Source organism: Hypomesus transpacificus, chromosome 23 (assembly GCF_021917145.1).
Source record: "Hypomesus transpacificus isolate Combined female chromosome 23, fHypTra1, whole genome shotgun sequence".
NCBI classification, from domain to species: domain Eukaryota; kingdom Metazoa; phylum Chordata; class Actinopteri; order Osmeriformes; family Osmeridae; genus Hypomesus; species Hypomesus transpacificus.
Genome location: NC_061082.1, coordinates 12102695 through 12117359, shown reverse-complemented (window position 1 = coordinate 12117359; position 14665 = coordinate 12102695). Strand labels below are relative to the sequence as shown.

General features: G+C 45.8%; 2 protein-coding genes across 5 annotated transcripts; one reads left to right on the top strand and one right to left on the bottom strand.

Moving 5' to 3' along the window:
- Positions 1 to 1560: 1560 nt before the first annotated feature.
- gpr156 (G protein-coupled receptor 156) lies at positions 1561 to 13935 on the bottom strand. Its single transcript, XM_047047827.1, has 11 exons — positions 13674 to 13935; positions 10286 to 10430; positions 7349 to 7476; positions 7117 to 7255; positions 6763 to 6873; positions 6498 to 6623; positions 6266 to 6361; positions 5930 to 6166; positions 5091 to 5146; positions 4746 to 4845; positions 1561 to 3662 (listed from the first exon to the last, which is right to left on the bottom strand). The coding sequence occupies exons 2-11, from the start codon at positions 10400 to 10402 to the stop codon at positions 2277 to 2279; spliced, it is 2496 nt and encodes an 831-aa protein (XP_046903783.1). The 5' UTR covers positions 10403 to 10430; positions 13674 to 13935; the 3' UTR covers positions 1561 to 2276.
- On the top strand, positions 7547 to 10229 carry LOC124485931 (zinc finger protein RFP-like). 4 transcript variants are annotated; one of them, XM_047047831.1, is made up of 3 exons: positions 7547 to 7740; positions 7861 to 7982; positions 8472 to 10229. In XM_047047831.1, exon 3 carries the CDS (start codon positions 8474 to 8476, stop codon positions 10124 to 10126), a length of 1653 nt encoding a protein of 550 aa, XP_046903787.1. In that variant the 5' UTR covers positions 7547 to 7740; positions 7861 to 7982; positions 8472 to 8473; the 3' UTR covers positions 10127 to 10229. The 4 variants fall into 4 exon arrangements, with proteins under 4 accessions (XP_046903787.1, XP_046903785.1, XP_046903786.1 ...); XM_047047829.1 differs by having other exon boundaries at positions 8418 to 10229; XM_047047830.1 differs by lacking the exon at positions 7861 to 7982.
- Positions 13936 to 14665: the final 730 nt, after the last annotated feature.

Sequence of the window (14665 nt, the reverse complement as noted above, 5' to 3'; positions counted from 1 at the left end):
AGTTCAGCCAATCAGAGACGCGTGACTCAAAGATAGGCGGAGAAACTCGTTCTGACAAAGATGTTCTTTTGGAACACATGGCATCATTTTATTAGCACCGCCTCCACCGGCGCTAGTTGGCCTTGCGATAAAGCCCCTAGCCTGGAAGGTAACAATTCTCCCCCCTTCTCTTTGAAGTGTACACTTCTCCGTTCCCATACACATATTTTAAAGCACGGGGTGTCACAGAAGTTGCGTACACCTAGCATTTGCCGTTAAATATGTGGAATGGAGGTTACAAGGCCTATCAGCAACTAAGGGGCAGGGTACAAAAAATAATTTATGGGAGACTGGACCAATGGGACGAAAGGAACGGTCTGCTTCTTCAAGCTACCAACAGCTGTTGACAGGGCGCCGGTAGTCAAGCAGCATTGTTGCTATGTTAGTTCTGGAAATCTACCCAATACCGAGAGCCGTGCGACACTATGTTACCTTTAACGCTCGGATACTAGGACAGATGTGTCAATCAGCCTATAGCGTTCAGTGTTGTTTTGGATTATATACTCATTTAACAAATCTTACCCAAATGTATTTCCACATATCCTTATTTCTAAATTGGGATTTTACCCATCTGATGTCCTCAAATCCAGATGGAATGTTTAAACCAGAAGTATATTTTTCATAGGATAAAAACTGGCAGTTAGAAACCTTCTCCTTCCACGTACTCTCATAGCCTGACAAGGGGATGAGTATAACTCAGAGGTAGAGCCTTTCACTGTAGATCATGAGGTTGCAAGTCCTTTGTCACTTTGGAGACAACTCTAGAGTCCACTAGAGAAAATAAAGTACTATATTGCCTCATCATCCCTCCTGGCTCATCTGTTTCCCTGCTCTTCCTCCCCTCCACCACTCCCTCTGATGCCTGGAGCTTTTGTTTCTCCTTTCGGAGTCCTTTAACTCTCTTTACATTATTCGCCCGTGTTCTCTGTGCAGGCACCATGTCCTCAGAAAGCACATTAACAGCTGCTTATTAACATGGTAATCCAACATATAAAAACAAAATATCACTCTATGGTAACATAACATCCACCCTTTGTAATGATACATTATACATCTTCTATTTATTAGGTGGATTCAATGGGGTATGACGTCTTGATGGTCTTCCCAGTGCCCACTAAACATGATCGAACCTTAAATGAAATCTTAGCAAAACAGAGTTTCCTGAGCGTTAGTGCTGAGCTAGGGAGAGATCCCTTTTCTCCCCCATGCGTCAGTATCTTTTGTCAACATAGTTAATGGAACTTTTGTGCTGTTATTTTTAGTCTGTATGTTCCGTCCTCCGAAGTATCAAAAGTTTCTCCAAGGCTGTCTCCCTGGCGGTAATAACGCATGGCCAATTGGAAGGCAGCTATAACAGAGTGCAGAGAACATTAGGATTATTGTGAATTTATGCCACAAAAACATTCATGTAAAATACATGTATCTATAATTTATTAATTAATACAAAGTAGTGTAGAATGTAGATGGGATATGCCACAGTATGGATCTACACAGTCACACACACACACACACACACACACACACAGATGTATGCACAAACACGCATTCACACACATCAATTACAAACAAATCCAACATACAATAATAAACATTAATGTATAGTATATGTCATGTAAGGTGGCAATATTATCAAATGCATGACAGCCCTTGATAACAACTACAAAACGCGTAAATTGCATACAAAAAAAACAAGACATAAATACTAAAGCCATGGTAGTAAAGCTAAATATATCAGTGTATGCTGTAGAAGCATATCAGTAGGTCCTCCTATGAGGAGGCAGTGGATGTCAATCAGAGTAATACCTTAAAACACAAGGACAAAAGCACCTGTCACATCCTGAACATCAGCTTTAACAACCTGACACAAACTGATACACTCAACAACACACAAATAGTTCATAGTGTTGCTTGTGAAGCATTGCTCTCACTGTCTAGTTAGAGTACTACGGCAGTAGTACAACTGGTCAAACACAACAGTACTGGCCATTGAGATGAAAACAGTATGAGCAGGCATGTGCTGTACCTAGTCATGGACTGTAAAGTGCAGATTGGAGGAGGAATGCTGCTGGTTCATACAGTAGCTACAGTATAACAACACATACTCTTGTCCAGGGTTTGAAATGGCCTATGACTCTTAGGGGGGAGTCCCCTAAAATCGTCTGTTCCTCCGCTCCATTTGTGTCAGAGGTTGTGCTTCTCATACTAAACACAGCTCGACATTACCATCTCTGCTCCAGTCACACAAAGGTGGGTTGAAGGTCCTCTTTGAAGTTGACGACAGGGTGAGAGGAGCGCCAGAGGCTGGGGATTCCTTCGTATTCGCTGTCTGAGGAGTCTGAAGAGCTGTCTGTCAGGGGGTAGGAGCCATGCTCCAGGCAGGCGTCACAGTAGGGACGGTGGTAGTAGCAATAGTCAGCTGAGCTGCTGGAGTCTGTGTCGCAGTAACCACACGAGTCTCTGACACTTCTCCCTCCGGCCCGAACGTGCCCCACCTCGCCGACCCCGACCCCCTCTCCTTCCGGTAGGGGGGCCTGGCCTGAGAACGCAGAGATGGAGCATCTATGAAGGGGAGCTGTCTTGGAGACGCGCCTCGCCCGCCTGTCCTTCACTCGGTTCTCCTTTACATCACTGCCTACGAGCCAGAGGGGGCTGGTCTCCATGGCATCCGTCTCCGTCTGTGTTTTCGACGAATGTTTGTCAGGCGAGAGGGGTCCGGTGATCTCCCTTCTCCAAGCCGAGGCAGGGGGCTCCGATCCTGGATAGAAACAGGCAGGGGCACCCCATCTGGGTGAGTGGAAGGGAGGACGGCGCTTCCTCATTGCATAGGGGGAAATACTTGGGTAGCAGAAGACAGGGGGTGGATGGGGGAAGTGGGGGGTTGGGACAGACGGGTCTGTGGAGGAGGGCTGGGAGGATCTCCTGGACACCCATGCATGATTAGGTGAACGCAAGGCTGTTTCCAAGACAGCATCCACACTCAGTTCCTGGAGGACTTCCCGTAGCTGCTCATTGCTAATAAATCCTGGTGTCCACGGCAATGCAACTTGGTCGCCCTGACAACATGTGGGTTCTGGGGTTGTGGGTCCGGAGCCCAGTGAGGAACAGAGGTGAGCAACGTCTTTGGAGGGAGAGACACTGGGAATGGTCTGCATCCCCTCGCTCTCCCTTGCTGTCCTCAGTCCTGTCCTGGTCAACATGGACGTCTGAGGCAGAGCAAGGGAGGGAGGCTGGGTCGGCCCCTCCATCTGACCTGCACTTTGGGGGTCTGCACTTGCTCTCCTCTGGCTCCCACTCCCACTATTATCTGGGGAAGCGGAGAGAGGTGCAGGGGGTAGGACAGGAGGAGGTGGAGAGGACGCAGAAGCAGCAGGGGTAGAAGACAGAGGGTCAGGAAAGGGAGATAAGAGTGGAGAAGAGAGCAGAGAGTCAGTGTCTCTTGGTGGCAGGGGTGTGGGAGGGCCCTCTGACTGAAGGACTGTAGTCTGGGTGAAGGACGAGTTGAGGTTGGTAGTGGAAGAGTCCATATCTTGGTCCTGGCGGGGGTGGCTTGCTGACATGAGGCGCAGAAGCTTGTCCTTAGCGTTGTTGACCTGTTCCTGTAGACTGTCGATTGCAGCGTTTTTCTGGCAGACACACAACACAAACATTATGAAATGGGCTTAAACTTTATTGGTTTTGTGCTTATTTATTCGGGTTTCAGGTCTGATTGCTACAATAATTTTGGTGACTCATTGTTGGACCAAGCTTAAACACAAGCTGTATGAAGCTTGTTGATATCTTATTAAGTTAATATTGACCAATTACCTACTAAAGGGGTGTCGTTCAGCAAATAAATCCACAAAAATCCACAACCGTTGGGCCAAAACACAGGGTGTGTCCACATAAATACCTAAAACATTCCCTAAAAGTTTCCTTCAAATCGAGAAATGGGGGGCGCTAGAAATGCAAAACATGGCTGTGGCTTAACACAAATCAGACTATAAATCGGAAACTGTGCAATCATTTCAAACTCACAGGATATGTTTCATAACAATGTTGGACCACGTGAGTAAAACTATTTCGAAATCGCTCAATAGGTGGAGTCACCAGTTCCAAAAATGTGCACGGACCTGGCACAAATTTGGCTATAAATCAGTTTGTCCAAACATCACCAACTTGGTGAATATTTTTAATTCAGCTGTTGAAACATGTCCACCTAGTGTTTTCGAAACAGACCAATAACGGTGACGGCATTTCCGTGAGCCTGGCGCAAATTGTGCCATACATCCATGAGTTTGTCCATGCGTCACAAAACGTGGTCGGTTTTGACCAAATTGAACAAAGTTTGTAAAAATATTTTGAAATTGGCCAAAAGGGGGTGCCACAAAAGACCAGTGTGGACTGGTAATATCAACGGTAAAAATTGTATACTGTAGTGAAAAAAATACAAATGACTTATAAATTCTATAAATTACAGTACTTAGTCAAATCTGGACTAGATTACCAAAGAGGCTATACAGACTCTTCTAAACAAATTTTCAGATTTCATAACCTTTATTCTATTTGTGAAAATGCAGAAAAGAGCTGGCTTGAACCCCAGAATTGCTGTTTGCAGCTGCAGTATATTTGTTATTCTGTCAGTTGCACTACCCCATTAAAATTTAACCATGCATTATTTATCGAGGTTCATTATGAAAGAAGTTAGTTAGTTAGATTAATTTTAGAACCTCATTGAGGAGCATTTTCATGGAGTTGTTTTCCCCCAGCAGGTCGTAGACCTCCTGGCTGTAGGCAGATGGCATGCTCTTACTGGGACTGCTGAAGTACCTGCAACAGCACACACATACATGCACACACACACACATACATGCACACATACACACACACACACACACATACAGACAGATGTTTCAGTTCACTCTGTATTTCAGGCCAGTAAGTTTACTGTCATACGTTTCAATGCATGTATTTGCTGCAGTCTTTCTGAGGGAGGTTCAGAGTGGTTCTCCCAGTGTCAGGATCTATGGAGCCACAGTGTATCTGTAGTGCTGCTTTGTGATAGACTGAGGTACCTGGCCATCTGACTGGGACTGTTGTTCTCCTCCTTGAACCTGCGCCACTGGGTCAGCTGTGGAAGGATTTGGGGAGAAGGGTTTGTAGTAGAGGGGTGTAGGACAATGGTTGGACAATTACAATGGATATATTATAGCTGTTAAAACATGTAGGTGCTGACCAGAACACCGGGTGTGGGCTAGTACGTGTTTCTCACTGTTCAGATAATTGTTTCTGTCTTCTGGAGAAGCATTCCTTCATCCTTACATCAGCAAACCACCCCTCCCACCACATCCTAGCAGAAACCAACACAGTGTCATTAAGGTGGCTTGCACAGCTTGCATGCTGTTGACTCATCAACAACCTATGTGTGAGTCACATACCCTCGGAAAAAAAGGGCAGGAACATCGATGCACACACACGCACTCATGGTAAGCCAGAGGGGCCGGGGTCTGTCCGTCTGGGTAGAATGACGGCTGTCAGACAGGCCTCCTTTCTGTTTCCGTCTCAATGAGCTAGTATTTGGTCTCCGACAAAAGAGCCGCTGTCTCAGCCCACGCTCTTCTAAGAAAGAGTTTTGTCTCCAAATGAAATCACCCAAATTTGATCTCTTTCTGTTTCCTTCCATACCCCACCCCCTTTCTCTCTCTGTATCATGCTGCACACCCCACTCCCCCTTTCCTCTTCCGGTCCCCCCCCCCCCCAACCCCCTTCCTTCTTTATTCTGTCTCCTTCCCTTCTATTCTCTTTCTTTCAGTATCCTCTCTCAACACCCTTTCGTCATTTCGCCTCCCCTCACAGCGGATTGATATGTGGCCGAACAAGACTGACACTGTATGGCCTTATCTATCTCTCTTACCTGAGGCACAAACAGCAGACAGTTGGTGGCAAAGGTGCAGATGAAGATGGCTCCAGCCACCACACTGTAGACCAGGTTGGGCCAGTCGTGGAGGTAACGGCAGACAGGCAGAGCCACGGCCATGGAGAGGGTCACTAGGCTTACCGCTGTGATAATGGTGGGGGACTGGTTAACTGGCGGCAGGCTGACATTACTAGTCAGACCAGCCAAATATGTCCCATATAGCAAGAGACTACCCTGGAGAGTTGAGAAGAGGCAATGATGTCATGACGTCATGAGAAGTAATGGAATATCTGAAACATGCATGTATTTAGGCACCGTGTATTGTATTATTACCTTCAACACAGCAAGAAGAATGATCCATAGGTCTGAGTAGACAGAAGAGCAAGAGTCTGTCTGAAATAGAGAGTATGACACGTCCTTCTCCAACACCTAACAACACAGAACACACACACACAAACACATTGGGAAATGGAATGTTAGATTTCCATCTGATGTTTGACATGGTATGATGTGGTAGTAAATAAAAGAAAACACTACATGATAAAACAGATGGTATCTTGGTTACCTTGACCACAGCACCAGTGGAGCGAGAGCATTGAACTGGGTCAGACAGATTCCAGGCCGACAGAACCAAGATGTTCACAAGGATCAGCAGACCTACCAGCCCCATCAGCTGAATGTCCCTGATGATCTGGAACACAACCAGAGTGAGAGGAGCGACACACCTAAATACACACACACACAAATACACACGCACACAAATACACACACTCACAAATACACACACACACTCACAAATACACACACAGAGTGAGGAGTAGTCAGCGTACCACTCTCTTGTCGGGCACCCTCTGTGTGAAGACTCTGTAGAGCCTCCACGTCTTCCCCAGGATAGGCCCAAACACCAGTGTGCTGCCGATACACAGGGTCCACAGCCTAGCCTAGGATATACACCACGTAGCAGGTCAGCAGATACACCCGTCACATACACATACAAGAACCAGAAACCGGAAACCCACCCATCCATTAGACATGGTTAATTAATGAGTTAGTGAGTGAATGAGTTAGTGAGTCAGTGTATAGTGAGTGGGGTGAGTGAATGAGTGAGTTATTGTTTAGTGAGTGAGTGAGTGAGTGAGTGAATGAGTGAGTGAGTGAGTCACCACCAGGATATATGGGTTTACCTGTAGCACAGCTCTGGCCTCTCCGCCAGATTGCGGATGTGCATGTTCTTCGATTGCAAATAAGAAGCCACTGATGTACGTGAGGACACTCCCACACAGAGTCAGAACATTCAGGTTAGGACTGGACATCTTCACTATTCTGAGAGAGTACACACAAAACACCGTCAGCACCCTCAAGTGTCAAGAGTCAGCATTCTCAGGTGTGTGTTTGTGTGTGTGTGTGTGAACCTACCTATTGTTCTTAAAGCGTAGGGTGAAGAGCAGGAAACAGAATGCCAGGAGGATGCCAGAGGAGAGCAGGGTCCAAACCACAGCACACAACACCGGAGAGAGCGACCGTCTCGGCTGCTCCTCTGCCGGCTACACCCAAACACACACACACAATAATAGCACAAGCACACACTTTGTTAAGGGTTAATGTGTCTGTGTTCACGTCCAGGAACATTAGGAACTTAACTGTCCCTTTAAAAGGGGGGTTGGAGTGACCCAGTCCATAAATATGAGGCAGGGATAGGCATGCTGTCACTTTCTAAATAGAAACTAACAGCCGAGAGCCCCTCTCTAAAAGCTTTTCTTCAACCCTGTTGTCTCTTGCACTGCTGTGGCCAGTCGAAACACACATAGGTGAGTGGAGTTCCTTTATTAGTTGCTTCGTTTGGAGTTATTTGATTTGACAAATATTTAGACCTTCTGACACCTAGTTAACATGGGCCTTTTCCTGCTTTATATGTTTGACAAAAACAGTGACAGGGTGTGCCGGGGAGTGCGGGAGGGGGTTGGGAAAACATGCAGAGAATGGCCTGTGCCGGAATTGAACCCGGGCCTCTGCATTAAGGCCTTAGCCCAAGCAGTACGCACTCTATAGGGTGAGCCACAAGGGCACGGTGCCCCTAGAATATAGTACATTTCAACTGTGTGTATTTGTGTTATGTTTGTGTTATAGTGCTAGACAGTTAACTGTGTATACCCCTGTAGACTGTTGTAGAGTGTATATTATGCTATGACAGATGGTGAAGTCTTCCTGCCAACCTCTCTCTCCCTCTATTGTTAGTCAGTATGAGTCTTTCCCAGCACGTAAACTCCCTATCAGCCGCACATAATTTACATGTCTCAATGAAACATAACACCATATGGCTTCTGTTATTGATGTCTAATCACGTTTGGATGACAAGTTGGGTATGGCTGTGAAAAGTGCCCAGAGCAGCTCAAAACAGATCTAAAGAGAGAGACTGGAAGATATAGATAGAAGTTGAGGAACAAAGTGAAAGACAGTGAGAATGTTTTTTTTTTTGATCCACCAGCTGACTCCATAAAGATTAGTGATGCATCTGTTATGTTCCTGGCTGTGTTCCCAGTCATGGCTTTGGCTGGACGTCTGTTGTCGGAGGAGTCCTTCCTGTGCCCTATCTGTTTGGATGTCTTCTCCCAGCCCGTCACCACCCCATGCGGGCACAACTTCTGCAAGAACTGCCTGCAGGGCTACTGGACCACCACCAGCGTCTGCCAGTGTCCCATGTGTAAGCAGAAGTTTTACAGACGACCCGAGCTCAAAGTCAACACCTTCGTATCAGAGATGGCCTCCCAGTTCCAGAGGTCTGTGGAGCTGAGGTCCTCTGGTCCTCCCCAGGACCAGACCCCAGCCCAGACTGGGGAGGTGGCCTGTGACGTGTGCACAGGAAGCAGGGTCAGGGCCCTGAGCTCTTGTCTGGACTGCCTGGCTTCCTACTGTGAGACCCACCTGGAGCCTCACCTGGTGCTGCCCTCTTTCAAGAAGCACCAGCTCATTAGCCCGTTACTGACCATGGCAGACAGGATGTGTCACAAGCATGAGCGGCTTTTGGAGCTGTTCTGCCAAATGGACCAGACTTATCTGTGTCAGGTATGTGCCAGGAGAGAGCACAGGGGCCACTGCACGGTGACCCTGGAGGAGGAGAGCAGGCTGCAGAGCGCGCAGTTGGGACAGGCTGAAGCAGATGTGCGGAACATGATCCAAAGCCGCCAGCAGCAGGTGAGAGACATCCGAAAGACGGTCCAGCTCAGCGAGAGGAATGCGGAGAGGGAAACAGAGGAGAGTCTTGAGGTGTTCTCCGCTCTGGTGCAATGCCTCCTAAGGAGCCAGGAGGACCTTCTGAAAGCGATCCAGGAGAAGAAGGAAGCAGCGGAGAGGAGGGCCGAGGAGCTCGTCAAAGACCTGGAACAGGAGATCGCTGAGCTCCAGAGGAGGAGCACTGAGCTTGAGCAGCTCTCCCACACAGAGGACCACCTCTACCTGCTCCACAAGCTCCAAAGGCCAGGCGGCCCACCGCACAGCAGGGAGTGGTCGGGGGTGGGGGTGCACGGCGTGTTGTTTGTGGGTACGGTGAGGAGAGCGGTGCGCAAAGCTACCCTCCAGCTGGAGGAGGCTGTGCGGGTGGAGGTGAAGAGGCTGTGTGGCATAGAACTGGGAAGGGCCCAGGAATGTGAGGTGGATGTCACCTTGGACCCCGACACCGCCCACCCTAAACTGTTCCTTTCCGACAATGGCAAGCAGGTCCGACACGGAGACAAAACCCTTACGCTCCTTGACGGCCCTGCCAGGTTCTTCCCAGGCATCAGCGTGCTGGGCAGGCAGGGCTTCTCCTCTGGGAGGTTCTACTTTGAAGTGCAGGTGAAAGGCAAGGTGGAGTGGGACGTTGGGGTGGGGAAGGAGTCAGTCAACCGGAAAGGGGGGAACACCTTGAGCCCAGAGAGTGGGTATTGGACCCTGGGCCTGAGGAACGGTAAGGACTATTGGGCCCTCACCCCCACCCCTGTGCCCCTTCCTCTGATAGAAAAGCCCAAGACAGTGGGGGTATATGTAGACTGGGAGGAGGGGCAGGTGTCCTTCTATGATGTGGAATCTTGCTCTCATATCTACTCCTTCACGGGCTACTCCTTCGCTGAGAAACTCTTGCCCTACTTCAACCCCCATCGGAATAAAGGAGGAGTCAATTCGGCCCCATTGATTATCTCCCCTGTCAATCACACCTGAGACTCCCCCTCTCAAGGAACATACTTCAGTTTGTATTATTTACAGTGGTATCTAGAGAAGAGTGTGAAACTTTCGGATCTTCCTACTGTAGTCAATGTAATAAATATGTTTTGAAGGAATCTGTGTTGCATTTCTTTAGTGCGTGTGTATACTATTTACCGTGGTCAGGGTGCAGAGCCTCTGCAGTATGTCCAGACCCTCCTGTGTGTTGACTCCAGGATGGATAAGGCAGTACTGGGAGTCACAGTAAGAGCTGCAGTTAAGCTCTGACTCCATGATTGGACCGGGTTCTCACACACACATTCTGAGGACACAAATATACACAGCTACAATGAACAACAGCACGCAACACTGACACATTTTCTCCCTCTAAAACAGATGAGTAACCCAGACATCATGTAGCTAGACTAGTGTTGCATGAGCTGATCTTCTACTGTACAGTGAAAGTGTCCCCAAATCGCTGTATCAACTCCTGCCTTGATTCACCACAATGTGGTGCTGTTGCAAACCTCCACGTGAACCAGTCATTTTGGAAGAAGCTTGCACACTAACATGGATTCATTAACAATGGCCCTGGCATGACATGGATGATGGAAAGATGCTGATAAATACACAGAAGTATGTGAGTTGGACTAAACAGACGTGTGACTAGAGGCGTGTGAAACACACTGATGGTACAGTCGTGGCCATAAGTTTTGGCAATGACAAATGTTGTGTTTTGCAAAGTTTGCTGGTTCAGTATTTGAGGAAAAAAATGTCACATGTTTTCTATATAATACTGGAATCACAATCAGTAAGTAAGTTAGTAAGTAAGACTTTATTTATATAGCACTTTTCATACAAAAATTGCAGCTCAAAGTGCTAAATAAGGCACATTTCATATTTGTTTAGCTTTTTGGGGGGGAACATTTTCAATATATGCAAATAGTCCCCTCTTTTACCGCAGTCAATCTGCTCTTAAAATCCAATCAGAATGATAGAGTGATCTCACCTGGCTAGAACTAGTTCACACTTTCCCCTGTGCTGATGATATGACTTACTGAAATGATGTTAGAAGTCATTTTATGCCAAGGCCCAGCAAGCTTTGCAAACACAAAAAAGGTATGTCGCTCCCAATACTTTTGACCACGGCTGTATATGACCAAACTAAATAAAAAAAGGCACAGACAGACAGAAAGAGAAACAGAAAGAGACAGAAAAAAAGGTTCAATTCAGTTCTTGAATACTTGATCCAAAGGATTCAAGTGTTCAGGTAACTCTGTGTGCACAATTACAAAATAATCCTAATTGTAAAAAGACAGTAGTGAAAACAGTAGTGTTGGCGGTGTACAATGTTGTTGCAGTTGTAGAATATATAAAAAGCGTATGAGCTGCAGCTAACAAAGCTGCATCAAAATCTCTGCATTATGGTTGAATAACAAATTATATCGATGTGTGTGTGAACACATTCTGTCAGGACTATCATAATGTTACTACTACTATCAGTTTTAAATCAATTTAGCTCCCTGACAAATACAGATACAGTGAACCAGAAAGACTACCAACACCATTCTACTGAGGCATTTTTATGAGGCAGAACACTCACTGCTCTGACATGTCGCTGGCTCAATTACCTTCCCAGGACTGTCATGTCATTGTGCACGAGTTGTCATCTTTAGTTCTGCACTCTGACTCATCTACTACTTACAGCACTACTATTTACACCTGTGTGTGTGTCACATCACCACATCATTGTCTGGGGACAGACTGAGACTCCCTTTGGGGGTTCCACTTCACATCACCCCAGAATTGGTAGCTGGTCACTTATGACAGCTTTTGGCAGTGAGACAGTTTATCATGTTTTTCAGACAGCTGTGTGTCAATGGTGAGATTCGAGCCGCCAACCTCAATTCTATAGCACTACACCAATGCCATCTTGCTTGAAATATGAGGGGGCAATATTTTGTCACATTTTGTTGACATTTCAACAAGCAAGTGCTTTCAATCTGCCTGAGTAATGAACAAGTTAACATTAAACCTTAGAGAAATGAATCCTCTTGCATCAATGATGGAACTATAACAGGTCTACATAATCTTCAGTAACCTAACTAAGCTTATAATAACAATTTGGTCCGAATTAAGGCTACATTGAAAGCGGTGTCAAATGCCCCGCATTCATGAGTTTGTTTGCAGTGGAAATCTAAAGAGACAATGCTTGCAGTTCCTTTCCGGATGCCTGGAAATGGCTGGAAATGCCTGTAGTGACTTCCTCTCATCCTTTCGTCACTTTCCAAGTTTAGATCACAGCTTTACCAGCTTCACAGGTTTCCTGCTTGTACTGCCGGTCAAAAGAGGTATTTCCTCTCTATAGGTTTCGAACTATGAACAAAACTGCTCCACTGTGCTGGGCCACCAAAGATTGTTCACCACCTAGCCATGGGGGGGTCATTCCCAGATGAACATGATGGTGGGACATGCCAAGGTAGGTCATAGAGGAGAACATGTTTTGACAGTGCTCATGGTAAGGTGTGTCTCCGTCTGTCTTTAGAAGCCACGGTAACCACAAGTAATTCCTCAGCTGCTTGTGGTATGTTGGCCTATATGCTTAACTACTATAGCCTAAAATCAGTTATCTGAAAGCCACCACTGTTGCTACAGTATAAGCCCACAGGGCAATCACTGTCAAAAAGACACAACAACATTGACAATTCCACGTTGTAACCTAGACTATGCTACTAGTACTCACAAAAATTATTTTATCAGAAATTGAGTTTAATCCATTTATTGTCCTGTCAATTTCTCCTGCATAATCCTCCTTTTAAGATTAGAGAAGTGTAGCGGGGGAGCAGGGCGGCTCAACCGCGTGCATAAGGTTCCTGCACAAAGCGCGACTAGTGTTTTCCAGGACTAATATTGAAACATTCCTGCTCGGTCCATAATCCGTTTAGCAATGTATTCTAAGCTGATCAAGTTTTAGAATTTCGTTATTGGCACTTCATGCCTTCACCTCGAGCCAACAAAGACACGATTGAAACTACCACATGGCACTCTGCGAGCTATGGACCTACATCATTATTAGGTCCAATATGGGGCACATAACCTACAACTAGAAGTAGGCTGTGTAAATCAAAGTATGGCTATAGCCTACTTGTAGCCCATAACAGCTTACTTTAAAATACAACACTATAATAAGCTACTAACACTTTGCCATACAAGGCCTTTAAGTAAACTTGGGCAGAGTAACCGCCTCTGAATCAAACACGTCATAGAAGGCTATCTTTATGGGGTTCATTTGAAATTTAAATGAAGGCTAATCTTGTTAAAAATAAATAAAACTGCGGTTCAATTAGATTTGATATTGCCACAACTGAAGTTATATTATTAATATGATTGTTTGTCGTTAGGCTATTTGTTTTATGTCAGAATTGTAGGCTGGGTCATGGGTGAGAATTGGGAAACATCAAACTTGTACGCTATCCATTATGATGTGTCAGCATATCTACGTGTTTACCAACACACATTTCTTAATGATAACAAATCTAACTGAAAAGTAGGCTATAAAACGAACCTGATTCATCTGGGTTTCAAAGCCACTATCGATGCCAGAAGAGCGCGCGATGAGTCCATGCGCCTTGCTGATGCCATCGCTCCACTGCGCGAGTCTCAAAGATTAAAAGTATTCTACGAACTATTCAACAACAATTAAAGTTCAAAAGGGCAAAAGAATCCTATCGCAAACCGGTTTTCTTAATTCAACAAGTAGTGTGCGGTTTTCTAATGCCGGGTTTTCGTTTCTCAACCGGTGTCATGAGAGAGAGAAAATTGCTATGATATCATGAAAACGGAGTGAGTGGGAGGTTGCGAGACAATGAGTAGGGAGGTGTGTGTCAAATAAGTAGGCTGCGCGAATGTGGGGCTTGCGGGTGCACATAGTTTGAATCCGGTTAGCCAAATATGAGGTACCGGTGTTATGACTTTTTATGCTACTGATTTTGCAGCCTTAGCGCAAATACCCATTCTGACGCTTTCCTTTGTCCTCAATAAACTAGATAGGGTATGGCCAGGCCAGGCCATAAGGCTCAAATATTTGTGCAGCTACATTTTCACACTAGAAACACACAACTGACATCACATCTTAAAGTGTAGCCTAGCCTATAGGCTGTTATTGATGCAGATAGATTAAAAAGTAACGTAGCCTACATATGTGGCTTATTGTTAAACTGTGGGAGTTAAGGTGGCAAAAAAACAATAAGTGAGTGATATGCCCAACATGATCAGGAATTATGCATTGCGAACGCCTCCTTCGAATCAATTAATTCCCAATTATGGATATCTTGAAGCGTATTACCATGGTCACTTGCCGAAGATAAACATTTAGGGCATTCATTAATATTTTCGTCAAGTTTTTCAAGAGCCATGACAGCTCAGATATGTGTAATCCGCTCACCTTACAGAACCCTACGACTCTGCTATGAACCAGAAAGCTAACATTATGGAAGCATGATTCAAAGACAATAACATTGCGTATACGGTTGACAAACAGTCCATATAATTTGAAAG